The sequence below is a fragment of the Panthera leo genome, chromosome D3 (genome assembly GCF_018350215.1).
Source record: "Panthera leo isolate Ple1 chromosome D3, P.leo_Ple1_pat1.1, whole genome shotgun sequence".
Lineage (NCBI taxonomy): Eukaryota > Metazoa > Chordata > Mammalia > Carnivora > Felidae > Panthera > Panthera leo.
The window spans coordinates 6,370,917-6,391,397 of NC_056690.1; the positions used below are offsets into that span (position 1 = coordinate 6,370,917).

The window sequence follows — 20,481 nt, forward strand, 5'->3', positions numbered from 1 at the left end:
GAATTTGACAAGTGTGAGCCTTGTAATCTGTTTTAAACTATTACAGGTTTTAAAATATCTAGGTGAAAATTTTACTGGTGTATTTTTTCCTACAGAAAGTTAAAACTGTTTTGGGTTGAAGTCCTTTAAAACTAAGGAAAAAAGCTTGGGCTTTATTTTGTTTCAAGTTAATTTTGCTCATGTCAGCAGCAGGTATAAAATCACAGTGAATTATAGAGGCGTAAGTCTGTACCTTAGCTTTATATACTTTATGCAAACAAAAGCATGGGAATCTTAAAAATACAATGTGCTATTTATTTCAATAGTGTACATTAACATTTCTCCCTTTTTGGCATAACAACCATGTTTTATTTTTTTAGTGACCATTGTACTATGTCAAACTGAAAATTAATAGTTTTTAACTTTGGTAGAAAAATGTTCACTTTGGGTGGCTCAGTTGGTTAAGTGCCCGACTCTTGATTTAGGTTCACTCAGGTCACGATCTCATGGTTGTGCATTTGAGCCCAGTGGGGCTTCAGTTCGGCATGGAGCTTGCTTGAGATTCTCCCTCTCCCCACCTCCCTCCTGCCTCGAGCATGTACTCCCTCCCTCTCAAAAAAAAAAAATGTTCACTCTCATTATATGGTGGTGATAAGATGGAAAAAATATACACATGGCTAGAATCTTTTATGTACTCTGAGTTTCTATAAAAAGCCACTAATATTACCACTTGAACTAAAAAATCTGTTTACCAACTGTGTATGGACTTCAAGCTCCCATAATTTTCTGGCCATTTAAAAAGAAGTTATTTATTTTTATTTTCAACGTTTTTTGTTTTTTTTTTTTTTTTTTTTTTTTTTTTTATTTTTGGGACAGAGAGAGACAGAGCATGAACGGGGGAGGGGCAGAGAGAGAGGGAGACACAGAATCGGAAACAGGCTCCAGGCTCCGAGCCATCAGCCCAGAGCCTGACGCGGGGCTCGAACTCACAGACCGCGAGATCGTGACCTGGCTGAAGTCGGACGCTTAACCGACTGCGCCACCCAGGCGCCCCAGAAGTTATTTATTTTTAATGTTTATTTTTGAGAGAGAGCGTGTATGCATGTGAGTGGGACAGGAGAAGGTGCAGAAAGAGAGAGGAATAGAGAATCCAAAGCGGGCTCCACACTGACAGCAGAGTGCTGGATGTGTGGGGCCTTGAACCCATGAATCATGAGATCGTGACCTGAGCCGACATTGGACGCTCAACCTACTGAGCCACCCAGGTGTCTCTATTTATTTATTTAAGTTTATGTATTTTGAGAGAGCGAGCCAGGGAAGGACAGGGAGAGAGGGAACCCCCAAGCAGGTGCATGGTGTTAGTACAGAACCCGACTCGGGACTTAATGTCATAAACTGTGAGAACTGAAACCTGAGCTGAAACCCAGGAGTCAGACACCTGATTGAGCTACCCAGGTGCCCCTAAAATGAACTTTAGAAGTAAAAGAAAAACAATTTTTTTAATTAAATTTTATTTTTTAATTGAAATCCAAGTTAGTGAACATACAGTAAAAATAATTGGTTTTTTTAATTTTTTTTAATTTTTTATTTTTTTAATATATGAAATTTACTGTCAAATTGGTTAAAATAATTGTTTTTTGACGAACTTTAAAGAGCACTTGGCTTGCTCAGCTGGTAGAACATGTAGCTTTTGATTTCAGAGTTGTAAGTTCGAGCCCCACGTTGGATGTGGAAGCTACTTAAAAATAATACATACACATATACTTACATACCTGTATAAATTTTTAAACTACGAACTTCAGGTTGTGGTATCCGAAATGGGTAGTTTCCCCCTCCCACCCATAATAGTTCATAAAAGGATTGAGAGTTTATCCGTGGCCCTTGAAACCAAAGTCAGCAAACTAAATTTGGACTTTTGCTTGTTTTTATAAAGTTTTATTGGAACATAACCATGCGCGTGAGTTTATTTATTTATTGGCTATGGCTGCTTTTACTTTGCTACAATACCGATGTTCAGTAACACCAGATACTCTGCAAAGCTGGAAATATTTATTGTCTGACCATATATAGAAAAGGTTTGCTGATCTCTGTTTAAAGCTATTCACATAGGGGCGCCTGGGTGGCTCAGTCGGTTAAGCGTCCGACTTCAGCTCAGGTCACGATCTCACGGTCCGTGAGTTCGAGCCCCGCGTCGGGCTCTGGGCTGATGGCTCAGAGCCTGGAGCCTGCTTCCGATTCTGTGTCTCCCTCTCTCTCTGCCCCTCCCCCGTTCATGTTCTGTCTCTCTCTGTCTCAAAAATAAAAAAAAAAAAAATAAAGCTATTCACATAATGCATTTTAGGGAATTAGTTGCTGTTTAATTTTATGGCCAAGATTTCCATTAAAATCCCTTTCAAAATAAAATTACATTCCAAACTTTTGTTTCACTGATGCAAGGGAGTGATTCATTCAAATAAATTCCCAAATCTAGGATTGTGTTTGTTGCTATTGGAGAACCTGATGGTATGAACCAAGTCCATATTTTTCTAGACTTTTTTAATCAGCGGGTCTTTATTTAAAGCATGAGTATTTGATAAATAGGTCCTTTTAGTCAAATTTAAATAGTAATTTACCACCCATCAATGCCTTTATAGAATCCTGAAGTGTATAGTTACTTATTTACTTTTACTTTTTCTATGATAGGAAAAATATGGCAATATCATATAATAAAACTGGAAGTGTTATTACCTAGAAAAATTAAAATGGAGTTTTTTTAATTTTTCGTTCAGTAAAAATTGGCCTACGTCATCCAGATGCTGTAGTGGAAACTAGTTCTTTATCCAGTGTTACTCCTCCTGATGTTTGGTACAAAACATCCATTTCTGAAGAAACCATTGATAATGGCTGGTTATCAGCGTTACAGCTTGAGGCAATTACTTATGCAGCACAGGTAAGCAATAATATTTCGTAGCTACATACAATATTTATCTTTGAATGCTGGTCCATATAATACAGTTGTTTTAATGCAAGTTTAAGTTTTCCTTGCATGAAAAACTTGTGAATGTGATTTTTATAGAAGTTTCACGTGTCTGATAATTAAAGAGGTAGCATGGATTCAGGAGGTGCGCGTTTCTACTAGAAATGACAAATGTTACAGCCTTTTTGGAATGTGTATTAAAATTAAAAATACATATATCTTAAGGCGTCTGGCTGGCTCAGTCATGCAACTTTTGATCTTGGAGTCATGCAACTCTTGATCTCGGGGTCACGAGTTCAAGCCCCACGCTGGGCGCAGAACTTGCTTGAAAAAATAACACATATCCTTTGACCTAACAAGTGTATTATTGGAAGTCTATTCGACAGAACTATTAGATTGAGAACATATATATTAAGGAGATGGATAGATGGGTGGTTGACTTTGTTTTTGTTTTTGGTGGATGACTATTCGTTGCAGCTTTTTTAACTTTGATGGTAGAATGCTGGAAAAGACTTAAAAGCCCATACCCTTGTGGGTGTTTGAATAAACTGTGGTATTAGTGTATGGGTATGGTACTGTCTTTTAAAACCATGAATTAGAGTTATGCTAGTTGTCTTGAGAGGGCTTCTGTCTTACTCCATTTCTGTAAAATAAGTAATGGCCAAACAGGTAACCATCCCCCATGTTTATGTGTGATTAAAAGTTTGTATTTGACTCTGCAAGCATTGAAACAGGTATGGGAGAAGCTTACCAGTTTGTTGACTTCAGTTACCTGGTGCGTGTGAGTGTGGCAAGAAACAATACTTAGTAAATATAAAGAAAGTATTCATACTAAGCCAAAGCGTATGTCATTTGTATACGCATAAATCACATTAATATTTTCCTGTTTAAAAGACTGATGACTAAGGTATTTGAAGGAGTAGATTAATTATCAACTTTCTCTTTTTTAGCAACATGAAACATTCCTACCTAATGGAGATCGTGCTGGCTTCTTAATAGGTGATGGTGCTGGTGTAGGAAAAGGAAGGACGATAGCAGGAATCATCTATGAAAATTATTTGTTGAGTAGAAAAAGAGCATTATGGTAAGTAAGTGCCAAAGACTGTGTAAGCTTTCTTTTGTGAATAATTACTTACGCATGTGAGATGGGTTTTATTACTGAGTAGGTGTATTTTTTAAGTGTCGAGGCCTGGTTTTATTTATCCTGAGTACTGCTGGATTGATGGAATTTGCATTTAATTTGTGTGTGTGTGTGTTTTTTTCTTTTTTATGTGGCAGGTTCAGTGTTTCAAATGACTTGAAGTATGATGCTGAAAGAGATTTGAGGGATATTGGAGCAAAAAACATTTTGGTTCATTCATTAAATAAGGTATGAAAGTTTTCTATTCAGTTAGTCATTCAGTAAATATTGATTCATCTGTGAGATTGGAATAATAACAGGTTCTACTTTGTAGAGTTACAAAGATCAAGTGAGTTATTTTACAGAAAGCATTAGTTGAGGGCTGGCCATTCTCATTGGGTTGTGGATTACTGTACGTCAGCTACTGTGCCAGGTACGGTTGGGTGGTGACAAATAAAATAGGCCTTGTCTCTGTCGTTACGGAGTTTATTCTCAGTCTTCGGTGTTGGTCTTTGTTTCTGAGGTGACTTTATATGCTGAAGCTCACAACTGTGTGTGGAAGGGTGCACTGTAGTAAAGCCGTGTGGACAGGTAGTGTGCCCATCACAGCACATGGGGAATTGTTGACTTTTGGAGACTGATTTGGAGATTTGTCTGGTAGATTTGTGTATCTGTACCTGCGTTTATGTAAGAACAATACTGTCAAGTGGAAGAAAATGTGGGTAGGTATCTGAAGCAGTTTACTGTGATAAGAATCTTCATGTTCATTTAGCAAACCCTTACTGACCTCCTCCTGTGCACCAGCTGCTGGAGTTACCAGGGTGGAATAGACAGACCTGGTTCCTGCAGGTGCCTCCCCGTTAGCCTTTTGAAAATAAGTAAGGACAAGCATTCCCTGTGGCCCTGAGTTGGTTCAGTGTCGCCTTGCTCATCATCGGCTTTTTGGGGTGGGGTATGACTGAGTGGGTTGGTGGTGCCGGTTCTTGAATTGATAACCGACAGCTCAAACTAAAAAACTGACCGGCATAGCTCGTTATGTATGACACAGGACTGACAGTGACTTGGCATATAGCAAGTGCACGATAAATATTTGTGAAATGAATATCGTGACTTTTTTCTTAGAGGGGAGCTTGGTTTATAACCTTGCGGCTTTTTGTTTTGTTTTTGAGAGAGGGAGTAGGGGAGGGACAGAGGGAGAGAGGAGAGAATCTTAGGCAGGCTCTACATCCAGCACAGAGTCCCATGCGGGGCTTGATCCCATGGGGGCGAAATCATGACATGAATTGAAATCCAGAGTAGGATGTTTAACTGACTTAGCCACCCAGGAGCCCCTGTAATCTTTTGTTGTTGTTGTTGTTGATAGAAGTTTTTTGAGGGGGGCCTGGGTGGCTCCCTGCTGGGTGTGGAGCCTGCTTAGGGGAGTCTTTTCCTCTCCCTCTGCCCCTCCGCTGCCAGCACTCTCTCAGAAAAAAAAAGGTTTTTGAGACTTTGATGAAAACTGGATCCTTATGTCATGAAGTTATGTGTGTGTGTACGTACATACATACAATGGTACGTGTGTGTGTATACGTACGTAGAAGAAATTTTGTGTATGGTCTTAGGGGTCCTTTGACTTCCCTAAAACCCATGATAGACTCACCAGTTTCCTGCTATAGAAGCTTAGGTAAGATAAATGTTTCAGAGAAAAAAGTATATTTATAACTTCTTTTTTCTTTTTTAGTTTAAATATGGAAAAATTTCTTCCAAACATAACGGGAGCGTGAAAAAGGGTGTTATTTTTGCTACCTATTCTTCCCTTATTGGTGAAAGTCAGTCTGGTGGTAAATACAAAACTAGATTAAAACAACTTCTGCATTGGTGTGGTGATGACTTCGATGGAGTGGTATCCTTTTCAATAAATGTTTTTATGTTTTTTAATGACACAAAAGTGCATGTGAGAGTAAACCTTTGGAAAACTACATCCTGAGGTTAACTGCAATTGCTGGGATGAGAGCTTTTAGGATAGCTCAGCATCCAAGGGGTCAGAAAGTTGATTCTGTTTTGTAGCTGCCATATAGGAGGCCAGTATGTAAGCTCCTGGTTTAGGGAAATGTTAAGAGGTGTGGGACGTGATGAATGCTATATTCCTCTTTTTGGGGATTCACGGTGCATATTGATATAGTAAAGCACCTGAGACGACTAAGGGGAAAAAACTGAACTTAGTGATGTTCAAACCTATTTACCCATGGCAAACGTTTTGCTGTCCTGCATGAGGAATGCCAGTTTTTAAAATGCTCATTAAGTTAGTTACCAATTGTACTTCTACTTAGAGAATTTGCCAAAATTGTGTGGTGGACCTTTCTTGCCAGGGTGGATCCTTTCCTCCATTCTAATCAAGAATTAAATATCAGGTTAAGAGAAATACCCAAATGAGAGGTTGCCTCTGAGACTTGAAAGGGAGGGGTTACGTCAAAGAGAGGCACGTAGAGGGCTTCATTTATGTTTGTGATCTTAAAAAGAATCTGAGGCAAATAAGGTAAAATGTTATAGGTTTTACAAAGCTGTATGATGGGTATGTTGGTATTATTTTAAAAAGTTAATGCTCAGGGGCTTATTATCCGTGGCAACTCTCCCTTCCTGATTATCTTGAACTTGGCCCACTCCTCTACCACAGAAATTTGGGATGTTCCCCAAGACCTTAAGGAAATAAAAGTTAAATCTTCTTTAAAGATTAGAAATACTTGCTACTGTGATGTGTTCCTTAATTCACTCTGTACAGATAGTCTTTGATGAATGCCATAAAGCAAAAAACTTATGTCCTGTTGGTTCTTCGAAGCCAACCAAGACAGGCTTGGCAGTTTTAGAGCTTCAGAACAAATTGCCAAAGGCCAGAGTTGTTTATGCTAGTGCCACTGGTGAGTTGTTATTTTATTTGAAAGATACATGTGTGAGTTATTTATTCAGCTATAACATGTTTTGTTTTGGGATTTTTCAGGTGCTTCTGAACCACGAAACATGGCCTATATGAACCGTCTTGGAATATGGGGTGAGGGAACTCCATTTAGAGAATTCAGTGATTTTATCCAAGCAGTAGAACGGAGGTAATGTAGTTTACGGTATACGCTGTTTGTTCTCAGTTGCAGTTTAAAAGAGGTGTTACTGCTAAAACCTTTTCCACTTATATTAAAGCCCTACTATATTTAATGATAGTTACTGTGTGTTTTAATTTTATTCAGAGGTGTTGGTGCCATGGAAATAGTTGCTATGGATATGAAACTTAGAGGAATGTACATTGCTCGACAGCTGAGCTTTACTGGAGTGACCTTCAAAATTGAGGAAGTTCTTCTTTCTCAGAGCTATGTGAAAATGTATAACAAAGCAGTCAAGCTGGTGAGAAGTTATTTCTTAATTCCTAGTATTTTTAATGTCTGTCAGCCCACAAGAGTATATTTTGCTGTAAAACAACAGATAAATCACCAGATCCTTACTTTCCTAATTTTCTAAGCTTTCTCTTTGTTAAAGTAATTTATTAGGAGAAAAAAGCTATTGGGGAGCCTGGGTAGTTCAGTCGGTTGAGCGTCTGACTCTTGATTTCGGCTCAGGTCATGATTCCAGGGTCATGAGATCGAGCCCCGCATCAGGGTCTATGCTGGGTGTGGAGCCTGCTTAAGATTCTTTCTCTCCCCCTCTGCCTCTCTCCACCGCTTGTGCACGCGCGCTTTCTCTCTTTCAAGTAAATATAAATAAATAAAACAACACAAAAAAGCTATTTACAATGGGGTGTCTGGCTGGCTCAGTCGAAGAGCATGTGACTTGATCTTCAGGGTTATGAGTTCAAGCCACATTTAGTGTAGAGATCACTTAAATGCATAAACTTTTTAAAAAGCCATTTATTTAAGTCGCATAGTTTTAAAATTACAGTGTAACTATTCCCTAAAATGACTGTAGTTGCTAAGAAGAGTTTCGAGGCAACTGTGAACATCCTGAAAAACATTTGTTTAGAGCTTCCCAAGCTACTGAAGTTGGTTTATTAAATTAATGTTAAGTAGTCTTGTGCCTAATATTATTTTGCTTGAATCGGTCATTTTTAAAAAATGTTTATTTATTTTTGAGAGAGAGAGAAAGTACACAAGCGGGGGTGGGGTGCGGGGGAGGCAGAAAGGGAGACAGAGAGAATCCCAAGCAGGCTCCATGCTGTGCACGTAGAGCCTGATGCGGGGCTCGAACTCAGAAACCGTGAGATCATGACCCGAGCCAAAATCAGGAGTCGGACGCTTAACTGAATGAGGCACCCAGGTGCCCCGAATCAGTGATTTTTAAATAATTCACACTTACAGATGAAATATCTAAAATGTTGATTGTGTATCTTCAGTGGGTCATTGCCAGAGAGCGATTTCAGCAAGCTGCAGATCTGATTGATGCTGAGCAACGCATGAAGAAATCCATGTGGGGTCAGTTCTGGTCTGCTCACCAGAGATTTTTCAAATACTTGTGTATAGCATCCAAAGTTAAAAGGGTTGTGCAACTAGCTCGAGAAGAAATCAAGAATGGAAAAGTAAGTTGAAGAACACATTAATAGATTTATTCTTTGGTTATGTTTTCTAGTCTTGTGTGTTCAGGCTTTCTGCTTGGAAAGCCTGCTCTTTCTGAGAGTTGTAAAAGTATTAATGTAGTCAGACTTTAAAATACACATTTCTTTAAAGAATTTAGATAGCTCAAAAGACTATAAAGAAATAAACCACTATAATTTGGCCATCCATAGATATAACTACTGATGACATGTGGGTATTTATTGCCATACAGTTTTTTCTTTTCAGCAAAATATAGATATACTTGAAGTACACAGAACTGAGGCAGGGGCTTTAATTATGTCCACTGCTGTAATCCTATTTCCTAGCTAAGTTTTTTACACATGGTAGCATGCCTCAGATATATACAGAATAAATAAATGAGCACGTATGTACAATAATGGGTCATTCTTGTTTGAAATCCTTTTTCTTAACTATTTTAAATATGTAAAATACATCTTAAGAAACCACATGCGTGGTATTATTTATAATTCTGTTTTTCTCTCCAGTGTGTCGTAATTGGTCTGCAGTCGACAGGAGAAGCTAGAACATTAGAAGCCTTGGAGGAGGGTGGAGGAGAATTGAATGATTTCGTTTCAACTGCCAAGTAATGTTTTTGGTTTTAAGTTTTTATTTAGATTAGTTTTAAGTGTTTGCATTTCCTGGAGGCAAACGTTTTGATTCATCCATACCATCATTAAAGTTTTTCTGATCTTAGTTTTTGCAGTTCTGTGCGATCCATGACAGTATATCCTTTGGAAAACAACATACGAATGCTCAGTTGTTAAGCATTTTGACAATATTGTGCCCAGTATTTGAACTAATGGAAGGGTATGATTTTTGTCTCGTAGATCTTGGAAATGTGTGACAGCTTGGATTAGTTTCTGTTTTAGTTTCAGCTTTGTGTGTTTGAAATTACCATTATCCGCACGAACAATAAGTAGAGTTTGCCCCAGTTTAGTAATCTGTGTATAAAAATTGCACGCAATCATGGGATATTGAAAAAGAGTTTTGAAAAGAAGTTTTTAGACATCGTTTCTCAGTTTATTTGCCTACCCTAGCCATGTTAACTGTGGTAGTAAAATTAGCAAAATAACCTTCGCCCCACCTATCTTTTGCCTCAGGCGATATATTCAAGTGGTTCCTTTTAAGGTGGATATAATCCAAAACTGCTTCTAAAAACAAAACATGCACCTACTAATCTGTTGTCTTTTGTACTTATGTGCCTATTACTATGTTTAAAATGGTAGGAGCTAGTCACGGGTGCCTATCAATGGCTAGTCCAAATTGAGATACGCTGTGAATGTAAACACAGGAGATTTCATTCAACGACTTAAAGTATATGTTTTACATCTCACTGATTGCATTTTGAAATGATACATTGATATATATAATACTAGAATATGTCCTGAAATGTATTATTAAAAAAACGTTTGTCTAGTTTTCTTTTACTTTTTAACGTAGTTACTGGAAAATGTAAAAATTGCATATTTGGCTTGGCCTGAACTTTATTTCAGTTAGCGTTGACCTACAATATTAAAGTTATTTCAGCTGGATTATCACTGTTTTGTAAAACTGAACAGAGTATACAGTATTTACTTTTTAGGAAATGTATTTTAAAAATATATTCAGTAAGACTTTATATATAATAAACTATTTGGCAAACTGAGCCACTAATTGTCACTTTTTTTCTCCTATAAACAGAGGAGTGTTGCAGTCACTAATTGAAAAACACTTCCCTGCTCCAGATCGAAAAAAACTGTATAGTTTGTTAGGAATCGATTTGACAGCTCCGAGTAACAATAGTTCACCAAGAGACAGTCCTTGTAAAGAAAATAAAGTGAAGAAGCGGAAAGGTGGGTTTTTTCTCTTTAAATGATGTTGAAAATAGTGTAAATTTGAGCATTTTGAAGCAGCTATATTTTGGGATTGAGCCGCCTTCCTTAAATTGGCATGTAGTTGTATATTTTCACTGTTGCCTATGTGGTTTTGAACACACAAGTAACTCCCTGTTTTAAATCAGGACTTGAACAGTTTGGTGCTAGGCACTATATTAAGCACTGGCCATACATTGTTTCATTTAACCCACAAGGGATCCATATGAAAATAGGTCTTGCTCTTTGTTTTCTAGACAGAGGACACTAAGGCACAGAAAGATTAAGAGGTTAAGGAATCTTCCCAGGTTCACATAGCTAGTGGGCAATACACAGCAAAATCTGGGCCTTGCTATTGTTATAGCTGCATATGCATACACACATATGGTGTTTTTACAGTCTTTAAAGAGTCATTTGTTAATTTATTATTTTTAAGAATACACTCCGTGCTTACTAGACATTTTATAATATGCAAACTTCAGCTTCTGTTTAGATGCTTAGTAAGACGTTTGGCTTTCAGAAGTTAACTTCTCAGGCACCTGGGGGGCTTAGTCGGTTAAGTATCTGACTTCAGCTCAGGTCATGATGTCACCATTCGTGAATTCGAGCCCCGCATTGGGCTCTGTGCTGACAGCTCAGAGCCTGGAGCCTGCTTTGGATTCTGTGTCTCCCTCTGTCTGCCCCTCCCCTGCTCATGCTCTGTCTCTCTTTCTCTCTCTCTCAAAAATAAACATTAAGAAACAAAAGTTAACTTCACAGGCTTTCTCTAGGACAGTGATAACTTCCATTGGAATGTCTGTGATGCTGTGTATTCTAAACACAGTGGCTGATACTTGAGCCTTAATTTTTTTTATCTGTTGTAAGTACATGTTTTTCACATTTTTTAAGTTTATTTTGAAAGAGAAAGCACGCGAGCTGGGGAAGGGCAGGGAGGGTGGAGAGAGAATCCCAAGCAGGGCTCAAACCCACGACTCTAGGATCATGACCTGAGCCAAAATCAAGAGTCAGACACTTAACTGACTGAGCCACCCAAGTGCCCCTACATTTTTAATATGCTTGAAAGTGGGTTGGTTATTATAATTGAGAACATTTTTTTATGGTAGTGGCACAAAAAGTAATGCTGTGTTTTAGAATCAGTGGCCTCTTAAATGGTCGCGTGGTCGTTTCCCTTTGCTGAGTTATGTTCTTACCATATATACCATTAATATGTGAACTTTTAATGGTTTGTTCCAGATCTCTTTTCTGAATATTCAGTAAAATAATTCAAATCAGCACCCTGTTTGATTTCTAAAATGGTGTGTTATAGATTTTTTTTAAGTATTCCGTAAGTTATTTTTTTAAGGTATTTTATTTTTTAAGTATTCTATAAACCTATAATTATTAGGTCTGTTCTCTCAACCTGATATGCAGTTGGATTGTGTGAAAATGCCAGAGATTCTGTTTTGTGTCTGTTGTCCTGAATTTGTTTTGAAACATATATTTAAAGGCAGTCTTGGATATGTATTGACATGTTTCATTTCTTCTTAATAATTAAACTTAACCTGATTTCTTACGGGAGTCTAAAAGGTTAACACTTGTGAATTTTATGCACTTAAGGAAATGTTTTTCCTCTGTTTTCTCATGTGATTTAAAAACATTTTTTTTTCTAATGTTTATTCATTTTTGAGAGAGCACAAGTGAGCGAGGGAGGGGCACACACAGAGATACAGAATCTGAAGCAGGTTCCAGGCTCTGAGCTGTCAGCATAGAGTCTGACGTGGGGCTTGAACTCACGAACCATGAGATCATGACCTGAGCCGAAGTTGGATGCTTACCCGACTGAGCCACCTAGGCGCCCCCTCTGTGTTTCTCATTTGAATAACTCATGAGTTAAATGTAATTTTTTGGATATTTAGAATAGTGTGTTTGGGCTGACTGTCTTGTTTGGGGGTTTGAGGGTAGGTGAAGAAATAACCCGAGAAGCCAAAAAAGCACGAAAAGTAGGTGGCCTTACTGGTAGCAGTTCTGATGACAGTGGGAGTGAATCTGACGCGTCTGACCATGAAGAAAGTGACTATGAGAGCTCAAAAAACATGAGTTCCGGAGACGATGATGACTTCAACCCGTTCAGAGATGAGTCTAGTGAGGATGACGAAGACGGTAAGTGTGTCGGTTAAATATAAACTAAAGGATACTTATCTCTGTGTCTGAAATGGGATATATATATATATATGTATATTTTTTTTTTTTTTTCCCCCCCTGTGCAGTACAAATCATCGCACAGATTCTCATCTTTGCTTGGTGGACAACTCCCAAGCTTGTTTGTCTTTTGGTAGTTTATCTCATTTATGGGAGATGGTGGCCTCCGTTTTGTGTAGTGCTTTTTAACCTCAAACTCTGGCATTGTACCTTATGGTGTGTTGGATGTACTACTGGACCAGTGTAGCTGGTGACAATTATAAGTTACCAGTTAATACAGAAAATTCAAGTGTTACTGCCTTTGAAGATTCTGCTTCATTCACAAATGATTTGACACATCTTTTCTTAACTTTCAGATCCCTGGTTAATCAGGAAAGATCACAAGAAAAACAAAGATAAAAAAAAAAAGAAAAGTATAGATCCAGATTCTATTCAAAGTGCCTTATTAGCATCAGGTCTTGGATCAAAACGACCTAGTTTTTCATCTACGCCAGTAATTTTGCCTGCTCCTAACAGTGCACCAGGTATCTTAAGAGGAAGCTTGCTTTGTCCTTGAAATGTACTTTTTAAACAAAACATATTTAAACTTTGTACTGATTTTTTTTTTTTTCTTACCAAATGTGCCTTATCTAGCCAACAGTAACACCAACAGTAACAGTAGCCTTATAACAAGTCAGGATGCTGTGGAAAGAGCCCAGCAGATGAAGAAAGACCTACTTGATAAACTAGAAAAATTAGCTGAAGACCTCCCTCCTAATACCCTGGATGAACTTATTGATGAACTTGGTGGCCCTGAGAATGTTGCTGAGGTAAATATGACTCGATCAGGGCTGTGTCTCTCCTTGGTCTTTTTTTTTGTGTTCCTTTTGGCCACTTCCAAAATGCTGAGGAATGAGTGCTATTTTGGATATCATAATAATGTGTCTAATTTTCTCTTAGATCTTAGAACCTTGTTCTGTATTTGTCTTCCTAGAGTCAGTGAATTCTTATCCTTAGTATCTGGTGTTTACCCAACACTGATCTGTTACTGCACCTGTCATGAAGCCTTTGTGATCATTGCCCCACATCTGCTTTCTCTGCTGGAATCTGAACTTCTCCAAACCAGAGATTGTATTGCAGTGTTCTCTCCCCCAGGGTGCCTGTGCGGCCCAGGCTGCACAGTACATACTGGCTTCATCGTCCCCTTCTGTCCCCCACCACGTTTCTCTAATGAAGGAGTCCTGGGTGTCCTGCGTCTTAATCAGGTAACTTAATTGTAAGGACACTTTGGTTTTTCAGATGACTGGCCGCAAAGGGAGGGTTGTGAGCAATGATGATGGAAGCATATCTTATGAGTCAAGATCTGAACTTGATGTCCCTGTGGAAATACTAAATATCACAGAAAAACAAAGATTTATGGATGGAGATAAGGTATGTTTTTCTGGGATGCTTTTCAATGAAAAGAACAATGCCCATATGTTAAAATTAATGTTTAGGGTTTTTGTTTGGTTTTGTTTTTTCTTTTAAAAGAAACTATGTGTGGGGGCACCTGGGTGGTTCAGTTGGTTAAGCTTCTGACTCTTAATGTCGGCTCAGGTCATCGTCAGAGGGTTGTGGGATTGAGCCCCGTGTTGGGCTGCCAGGATGGAACTTTCTTGGGATTCTCTCTCTCCCTCTCTCTTTGCCCCCTCCCTCCACTTCTCTCTCTCAAAATAAATAAACTTTAAAAATAAATAAAAGAAATTGCGTTGAATGTTGTTATTATTCTGTATTTTTTAGTAATTGCACATACTGCACATTTTACATTTTCATTATTTTCTCACAAATTGGATGTAGTAAGTATTTTCTATTGTGCACAAAATTAAATGTGGATCTTAATAACTTTGGAGGCTTTCTACATTTTTAATCAGAATATGAAACTACTGAGTTCTCACAGGTCATCTTAATGCCTTCACATCTAATGCTACTGTCCAGTGTCAGTCTCATTTTGAGTCTAAAAATACATTTAAGCACACACAGATTCCTGATGGTCTTTGGTTTTGCTGATTCTTACTGCTCTGCAGCCGTGTCATATTAGGGTGATTCCTCTGAATGACGTTTAGATTGGCTTGCATACCTCACTGCTGTGGAGACAGACCTTGGTTGCCTCCGGAGGCTCTTTGTATAGCCTCTTACTGTTAAGTAACCATCAGGCAATTTTGAGATTCTCAGACTAGTTCTTCCCCATTTAGTTGGAATTAACCATAAGCATTTGCTGATGAGATTGCTAAAAAATAGGAGTGCCACTTAAACTTAATTCCTTAATTTAAAAGGTAGAATAAAATCTTAAGTCTTTACTCACATTTTTCTTTATATTTCAGTGAGTTTTTCTGCCTTTGCAAATGAAATAATTGAGGATAGTTACCATTATCAAAGTCTTCTGGAAATACATTTGTCTATTTTAAAAATTTATTTATTTTGAGGGAGAGCACGCATGAACAGGGGAGGGGAAGAGAGCCGGAGAGGGAGACTCGTAAGCAGGCTCTCTGCTGTCAGCATGGAGCCCTTCGTGGGGCTCAGTCTCACAACCATGAGATCATGACCTGAACCAATATCAAGAGTCGGATGCTTAACTAACTGAACTGGCTGAGCCACCCAGGTGCCCCTTATAAGTATATTTAAAAGCTCATGCTACGTATTTTAAAGATTGTAGAAAGAGGTATTACCAGGTATTACATGGTACATTACATGTGCCATGTACTTTGTTTCATGAATTTTTACCCATGTGCATTGGGAATTGTATTAGTTGGAATTAGTTTTAGCTGTTAAATGACAGAAAATCCAAAAGCATACTGATTTAAACAAGGTAGAAGGTAATTTCTCCCATGTACAAGTTTGAGTATGTAGACCAGGGCCGTTAAAGCTCCTTGAAGACTATGCCTCTTCTGTCTTATTCCTTTAATATGTGAACCTCCATTTTCAAGTTACCCATTTTAGATTCAGTCATAATACCTTTACATTTCATCTAGCAGAGAGGAGAAAAAAGGAGAAGGGCACGTTCTTGACTTTGAAGGACATTACTTAGATGTTCGTATCACCTACAGCCTACTGGAGTATGCCCACAATTAGCTGCACTGCAAAGTGAGAAATACAATCTTGATTCTGGGCAGCCGTGTACCTGCCTAATTTGGGGTTCCATAATTGAAGAAGGAGGGGAGGATAGGTATTGGTGGACCACTAGTACTCTAAGAAATTTACTTAGGGTACTGGCCTACTTGTCTTTGTGCAAAGGTGATTATTATTTTTTTTCCCTTTACATTTAATACAGAATATTGCTATCATCTCAGAAGCTGCCAGCTCGGGTATTTCATTACAAGCAGATCGGAGAGCTAAAAATCAAAGGCGACGGGTTCACATGACTTTGGAATTACCCTGGAGTGCTGATAGAGCAATTCAGCAGTTCGGTAAGTTCCTACATTGAATATCACTTAAGAGATAGCTAGGGATCATTGGGAAAATGTGTACATATCAAAACCTATATTTAATGTCAGATATCTTAAAGCATGACGTATGTGTAATTTTGGAGTGGATTTTGTATTGCATATACCTAAAAATCTAGAATACGTGAATTCATTTCTTACCTGTTGTGAGAAATGTAAAAGAACTGTGTTGGATTTCTTGGGGGTTTCTGGCATTATATCTAAGAATAAGGTTCCTCGGGAATATCTTCATTATAGATCTTCAGGATGTATGTGGTCTCTGTCAGAGCACCTGCCACCTCATGTCCTTTTCAGCCCTCAGTGGCTTTACTGAAGGCATATTACTCCTCCCTTGCCCTACACATTCATGTCCCTGTGACTTGATGATTTAAAAAAAAATTTTGGAAGAACCCAGAGTGACTTTGCTTCAGAAACATTGTGGTTAACCCCAAGTGGGGCAGCAGTAATAATATGTTTATCATTGGACAGTTCTGTGGCAGTTTCTGTCCTTTTGTAAGGGGGGAGTAGTGCTCTGAATATGGATGTTGTTCAAGCGAGTGTTTTCTGTTTTGTGCCTTTTGGAGAGTCACAGTAATTGTTACTTTTTTTTTTTAATATTTACTTATTTTGAGAAAGAGACTGTATGAGTGGGAGAGGGACAGAGAGAGAGGGAGTGAGAATTCCAGGAAGGTTCTACAGTATCAGTGCTGAGCCCGACATGGGGCTCAATCTCCTGAATCGTGAGATCGTGACCTGAGTTGGAAGCTTAAACGACTGAGCCACCGAGGTGCCCCAAATGTTACATTCTTCAGTTTTTCTCTTAAAAGTTTCCAGATACCAGCTTAGTGTTAAAATGCTAGAAATCGATCTCAGAATACTTTGTGTATAGGGAACACATAAGTATTTTTAATGTCTTTACAGGACGGACTCATAGGTCAAACCAAGTCACTGCTCCCGAATATGTGTTTCTGATTTCTGAATTGGCAGGAGAGCAAAGATTTGCTTCTATTGTTGCTAAAAGACTTGAGAGTTTGGTAAGTTTTTGAAGTTGTATAGTTGTATGTAAGAGATGGTGAATGTTAACCTGTCTTCTGTGCCTTGATTGGAAACTTTCTGTTTTGATAGGGAGCGCTTACACATGGTGACAGAAGAGCAACAGAATCTAGAGATCTGAGCAGGTTCAATTTTGATAATAAGGTACATTTCAGCTTTCAGTATCTCTGAAAATTTGTGGTAGTGTCTAGTTCTCTGGTGAACAAAAAGGGGAAGTGGTTACTGTTTAAAACTTAAAACTGCCTCCTCTTATGTTTTTGCTGTAAAATGATAGCATCCTGTAAGACACAGATTTTCCCCTATCAGACCTTTGGTGATCAACTCTGCAGTATAATCGTATTTTCATCCTTATTAGGAAATAGGAATATAATAAATACTTGTGAATGAATCAAATGTGAATTTAAAGGAAGTTATTTATTGGACATGTGCTTTCTGCTATTGTGTGAACTAGCATATATATATATATATATGTATATACATATATATATACATATATATATACACACGCACACATGTATATGTATATACATATTATATAAAGTCCTGTCATTTTTGAATCTTTGGTACCATACATAATAGTTTTTATAGCATTCAGCTGGTCATGTGATTGAAGTGTAGCAAGTGCTGGAATTGGTTGACCTTTGTTTTTTATTGCAGTATGGAAGAAACGCTTTAGAAATTGTCATGAAATCTATTGTCAACCTGGATTCTCCTATGGTATCACCACCTCCGGACTATCCTGGAGAATTCTTTAAAGGTAACTTTTAAAAATTATCACTCAGGGGTGCCTGGATGGCTTAGTCAGCTGAGCGTCCAACTTTGGCTCAGATCATGATCTCACAGTTGATGAGTTGAAGCCCCACATGAGGCTCCATGCTGGAAATGCAGAGCCTGCTTGGCAGTCTTGCTCTCCCCTCACTGTCTTCCCCTCCCCCATTCACACTTTCTCCCACTCAAATAAACTTTAAAAAATAAAAATAATCACAATAGAGGAAAACAAGTACAAGGTAGGCACTAAAACTTATTCTGACATGCGCTGTTTACATTTTCTTTGGATGTAAATTGTATAAAATTTAGAAATTAAAGGTTAACAGACACCTAAGTTGACTTCTTACAATCAGATTATTAAATTTCATTTATATGAGGTATTTTTTGCCATTGGCAGTTTATTGCATGTTAATACTAGATTAATAGAGCAAAGTGGATTTGTTACATTAATTTAAAATGACTATGCCAGGTAGCTTTTAAATTTTAATTTTAGAAAGTGCCTAGGTAAATAATCTGTGGAAGTTGGTACAGGATGTACGTAAAACAAAATTAACCACGTATTAATAGTTGTTAAAACTGGATGATGGGTTATGTGTATCTGGTTCATAGAGTAATTCTTTTTATATTTCTATACGTTTGAAATTTTCATATTAAAAAAAAGCCCCAGGTAGTGCTATAGAAATTCTTTTGACCTGTCTTGCAAATCTGTAGAATACTTTTTCCCCATGAATGTAAGTAGTCTAGATGATTTTGATTTTTGATGATTTATTTTATAATTCAGAAAGTTATGAAAATACTTTGGAGGGGGTGCCTCGGTGGCACAGTCGGTTAAGCGTACGACTCTTGATCTTGGCTCAAGTCATGATCTCATGGTTTGTGAGTTTGAGCTCCACATTGGACTCTGTGCTGATGGTGTGGAGCCTGCTCGGAATTCTCTCTCCTTCTCTCTGCCCCTCCCCCGCTAGTGTACACGCTCTTTCTCTCTCTCAAAATAAATAAGCCTTTTTTTTTAACGTTTATTTTTGAGGGGGAGAAAGAGAGTGTGTGCAAATGGGGGAGGGAAAGAGAGAGCGGGAGACACAGAATCTGAAGCAGGCTCCAGGCTCTGAGCTGTCAGTACAAAGCCTGATGCAGGGCTCGAACCCATGAGCCATGAGATCATGACCTGAGCCGAAGTCAGATGTTTAACCAACTGAGCCACCCAGGCACCCCTCAGAATAAATAAATCTTAAGAGAAAAGAAAATATTTTGGCAAATATGTAGATGTAGGGTATTTGAAACATTATTGTAGAGTTAGAATTTTTCACTAGAAAGTCCTTTCCAGTTGAACCAGTATTGGTTCATTATTTAGTATTGGTAACAAGCTATATTGACATACTGGCAAGGATGCTTATAATCACTGATGGCATTTAACAAAGCAGAAACTACAGGGGCACCTGGGTGGCTCAGTTGATTGAGCCTCCGTCTCTTGATTTTAGTTCAGGTCATGGTCCCAGAGTTGTGGGATCGAGCCCTGCATCAGGCTCCTCGCTGGGTGTGGAGCCTATTTAAGATTCTGTCTCTCCTTTTGCCTTTCTCCCCATCTCGTGCTGCCTCTCTCTCAAAAAAAGAAAAAAAAAACCCAAAGCAAAGAACCAATTAATTCTTTTCCTCTTTCTCTTTTTTCTTCCTGTTTTTTTGTTGTTTGTTGTTGTTGTGTTTAAAATGACTCCCTCATTTGTTTCTATTGTTTTTTTTTCATTACATGTTACTTGGGACACCTGGATGGCTCAGTTGATAAAGTATGCAACTCCTGATCTCTGGGTTGTGTGTTCAAGTCCCACGCTGGGTGTGATTACTTAAAAATAAAATCTTAAAAAAAATAAGTAAATTACATGTTACTTACAAGCAATGAAAAAAGTCAAAGTATATAATGAAGAACCAGTACTCTCCCCTTAATCCCCCCCTTTCTCATCTGCTGAGGTCACAAGTGTTGACAGTCTGAACAAGGACCGCCTTCTACATCTTTTCTCCTTGTTTGTCTAAACACAGGGCTTTTTTTTTTTTAATGTTGTTGATATCACGTACAGTGTACTTTTCTCATTTAATAACATAGACCCCCTCTTAAAACTCAGTAGCTATAGCACTAACATTTTTTTAACATTTATTTATTTTTGAGACAGGGAGAGACAGAGCGTGAACAGGGGAGGGTCAGAGAGAGGGAGACACAGAATCTGAAACAGGCTCCAGGCTGTGAGCTGTCAGCACAGAATCCGACGCGGGGCTCGAACTCACGGACCGCGAGATCATGACCCGAGCCGAAGTCGGCCGCTTAACTGACTGAGCCATCCAGGCGCCCCTAACATTTTTTTTTTTTTTTAATTTTTTCTTTCTGTTAAATTTTATTTATTTGTTTTGAGAGAGACAGAGATAGCATGAGTAGGGGAGGGGCAGAAAGAGAGAATCCCAAGCAGTTTCTGCACTGCTAGCACAGAGCCCAGTATGGGGCACGAACTCAAGAACCACGAGATCATGACCTAAGCCAAAATCAAAAACTGGACGCTCAACCAACCGACCCACCCAGGCGTCC

At 38.4% G+C, this 20,481-nt stretch overlaps 1 protein-coding gene across 3 annotated transcripts in view; it reads left to right on the forward strand.

Moving 5' to 3' along the window:
* Positions 1-20,481, forward strand: part of SBNO1 (strawberry notch homolog 1) — a 53,640-nt gene that overhangs the window by 19,155 nt on the left and 14,004 nt on the right. For all 3 annotated transcript variants that reach the window (XM_042909479.1, XM_042909481.1, XM_042909480.1), the window contains exons 7-24: positions 2,748-2,908; positions 3,886-4,019; positions 4,214-4,304; positions 5,776-5,937; positions 6,814-6,949; positions 7,030-7,135; positions 7,271-7,424; positions 8,407-8,589; positions 9,112-9,209; positions 10,307-10,458; positions 12,418-12,615; positions 13,011-13,178; positions 13,288-13,463; positions 13,933-14,064; positions 15,941-16,076; positions 17,013-17,125; positions 17,217-17,288; positions 17,802-17,901. In XM_042909479.1, the coding sequence (XP_042765413.1) occupies positions 2,748-2,908; positions 3,886-4,019; positions 4,214-4,304; positions 5,776-5,937; positions 6,814-6,949; positions 7,030-7,135; positions 7,271-7,424; positions 8,407-8,589; positions 9,112-9,209; positions 10,307-10,458; positions 12,418-12,615; positions 13,011-13,178; positions 13,288-13,463; positions 13,933-14,064; positions 15,941-16,076; positions 17,013-17,125; positions 17,217-17,288; positions 17,802-17,901 (2,472 nt within the window). The remainder of the gene's footprint in view (positions 1-2,747; positions 2,909-3,885; positions 4,020-4,213; positions 4,305-5,775; positions 5,938-6,813; positions 6,950-7,029; positions 7,136-7,270; positions 7,425-8,406; positions 8,590-9,111; positions 9,210-10,306; positions 10,459-12,417; positions 12,616-13,010; positions 13,179-13,287; positions 13,464-13,932; positions 14,065-15,940; positions 16,077-17,012; positions 17,126-17,216; positions 17,289-17,801; positions 17,902-20,481) is intronic.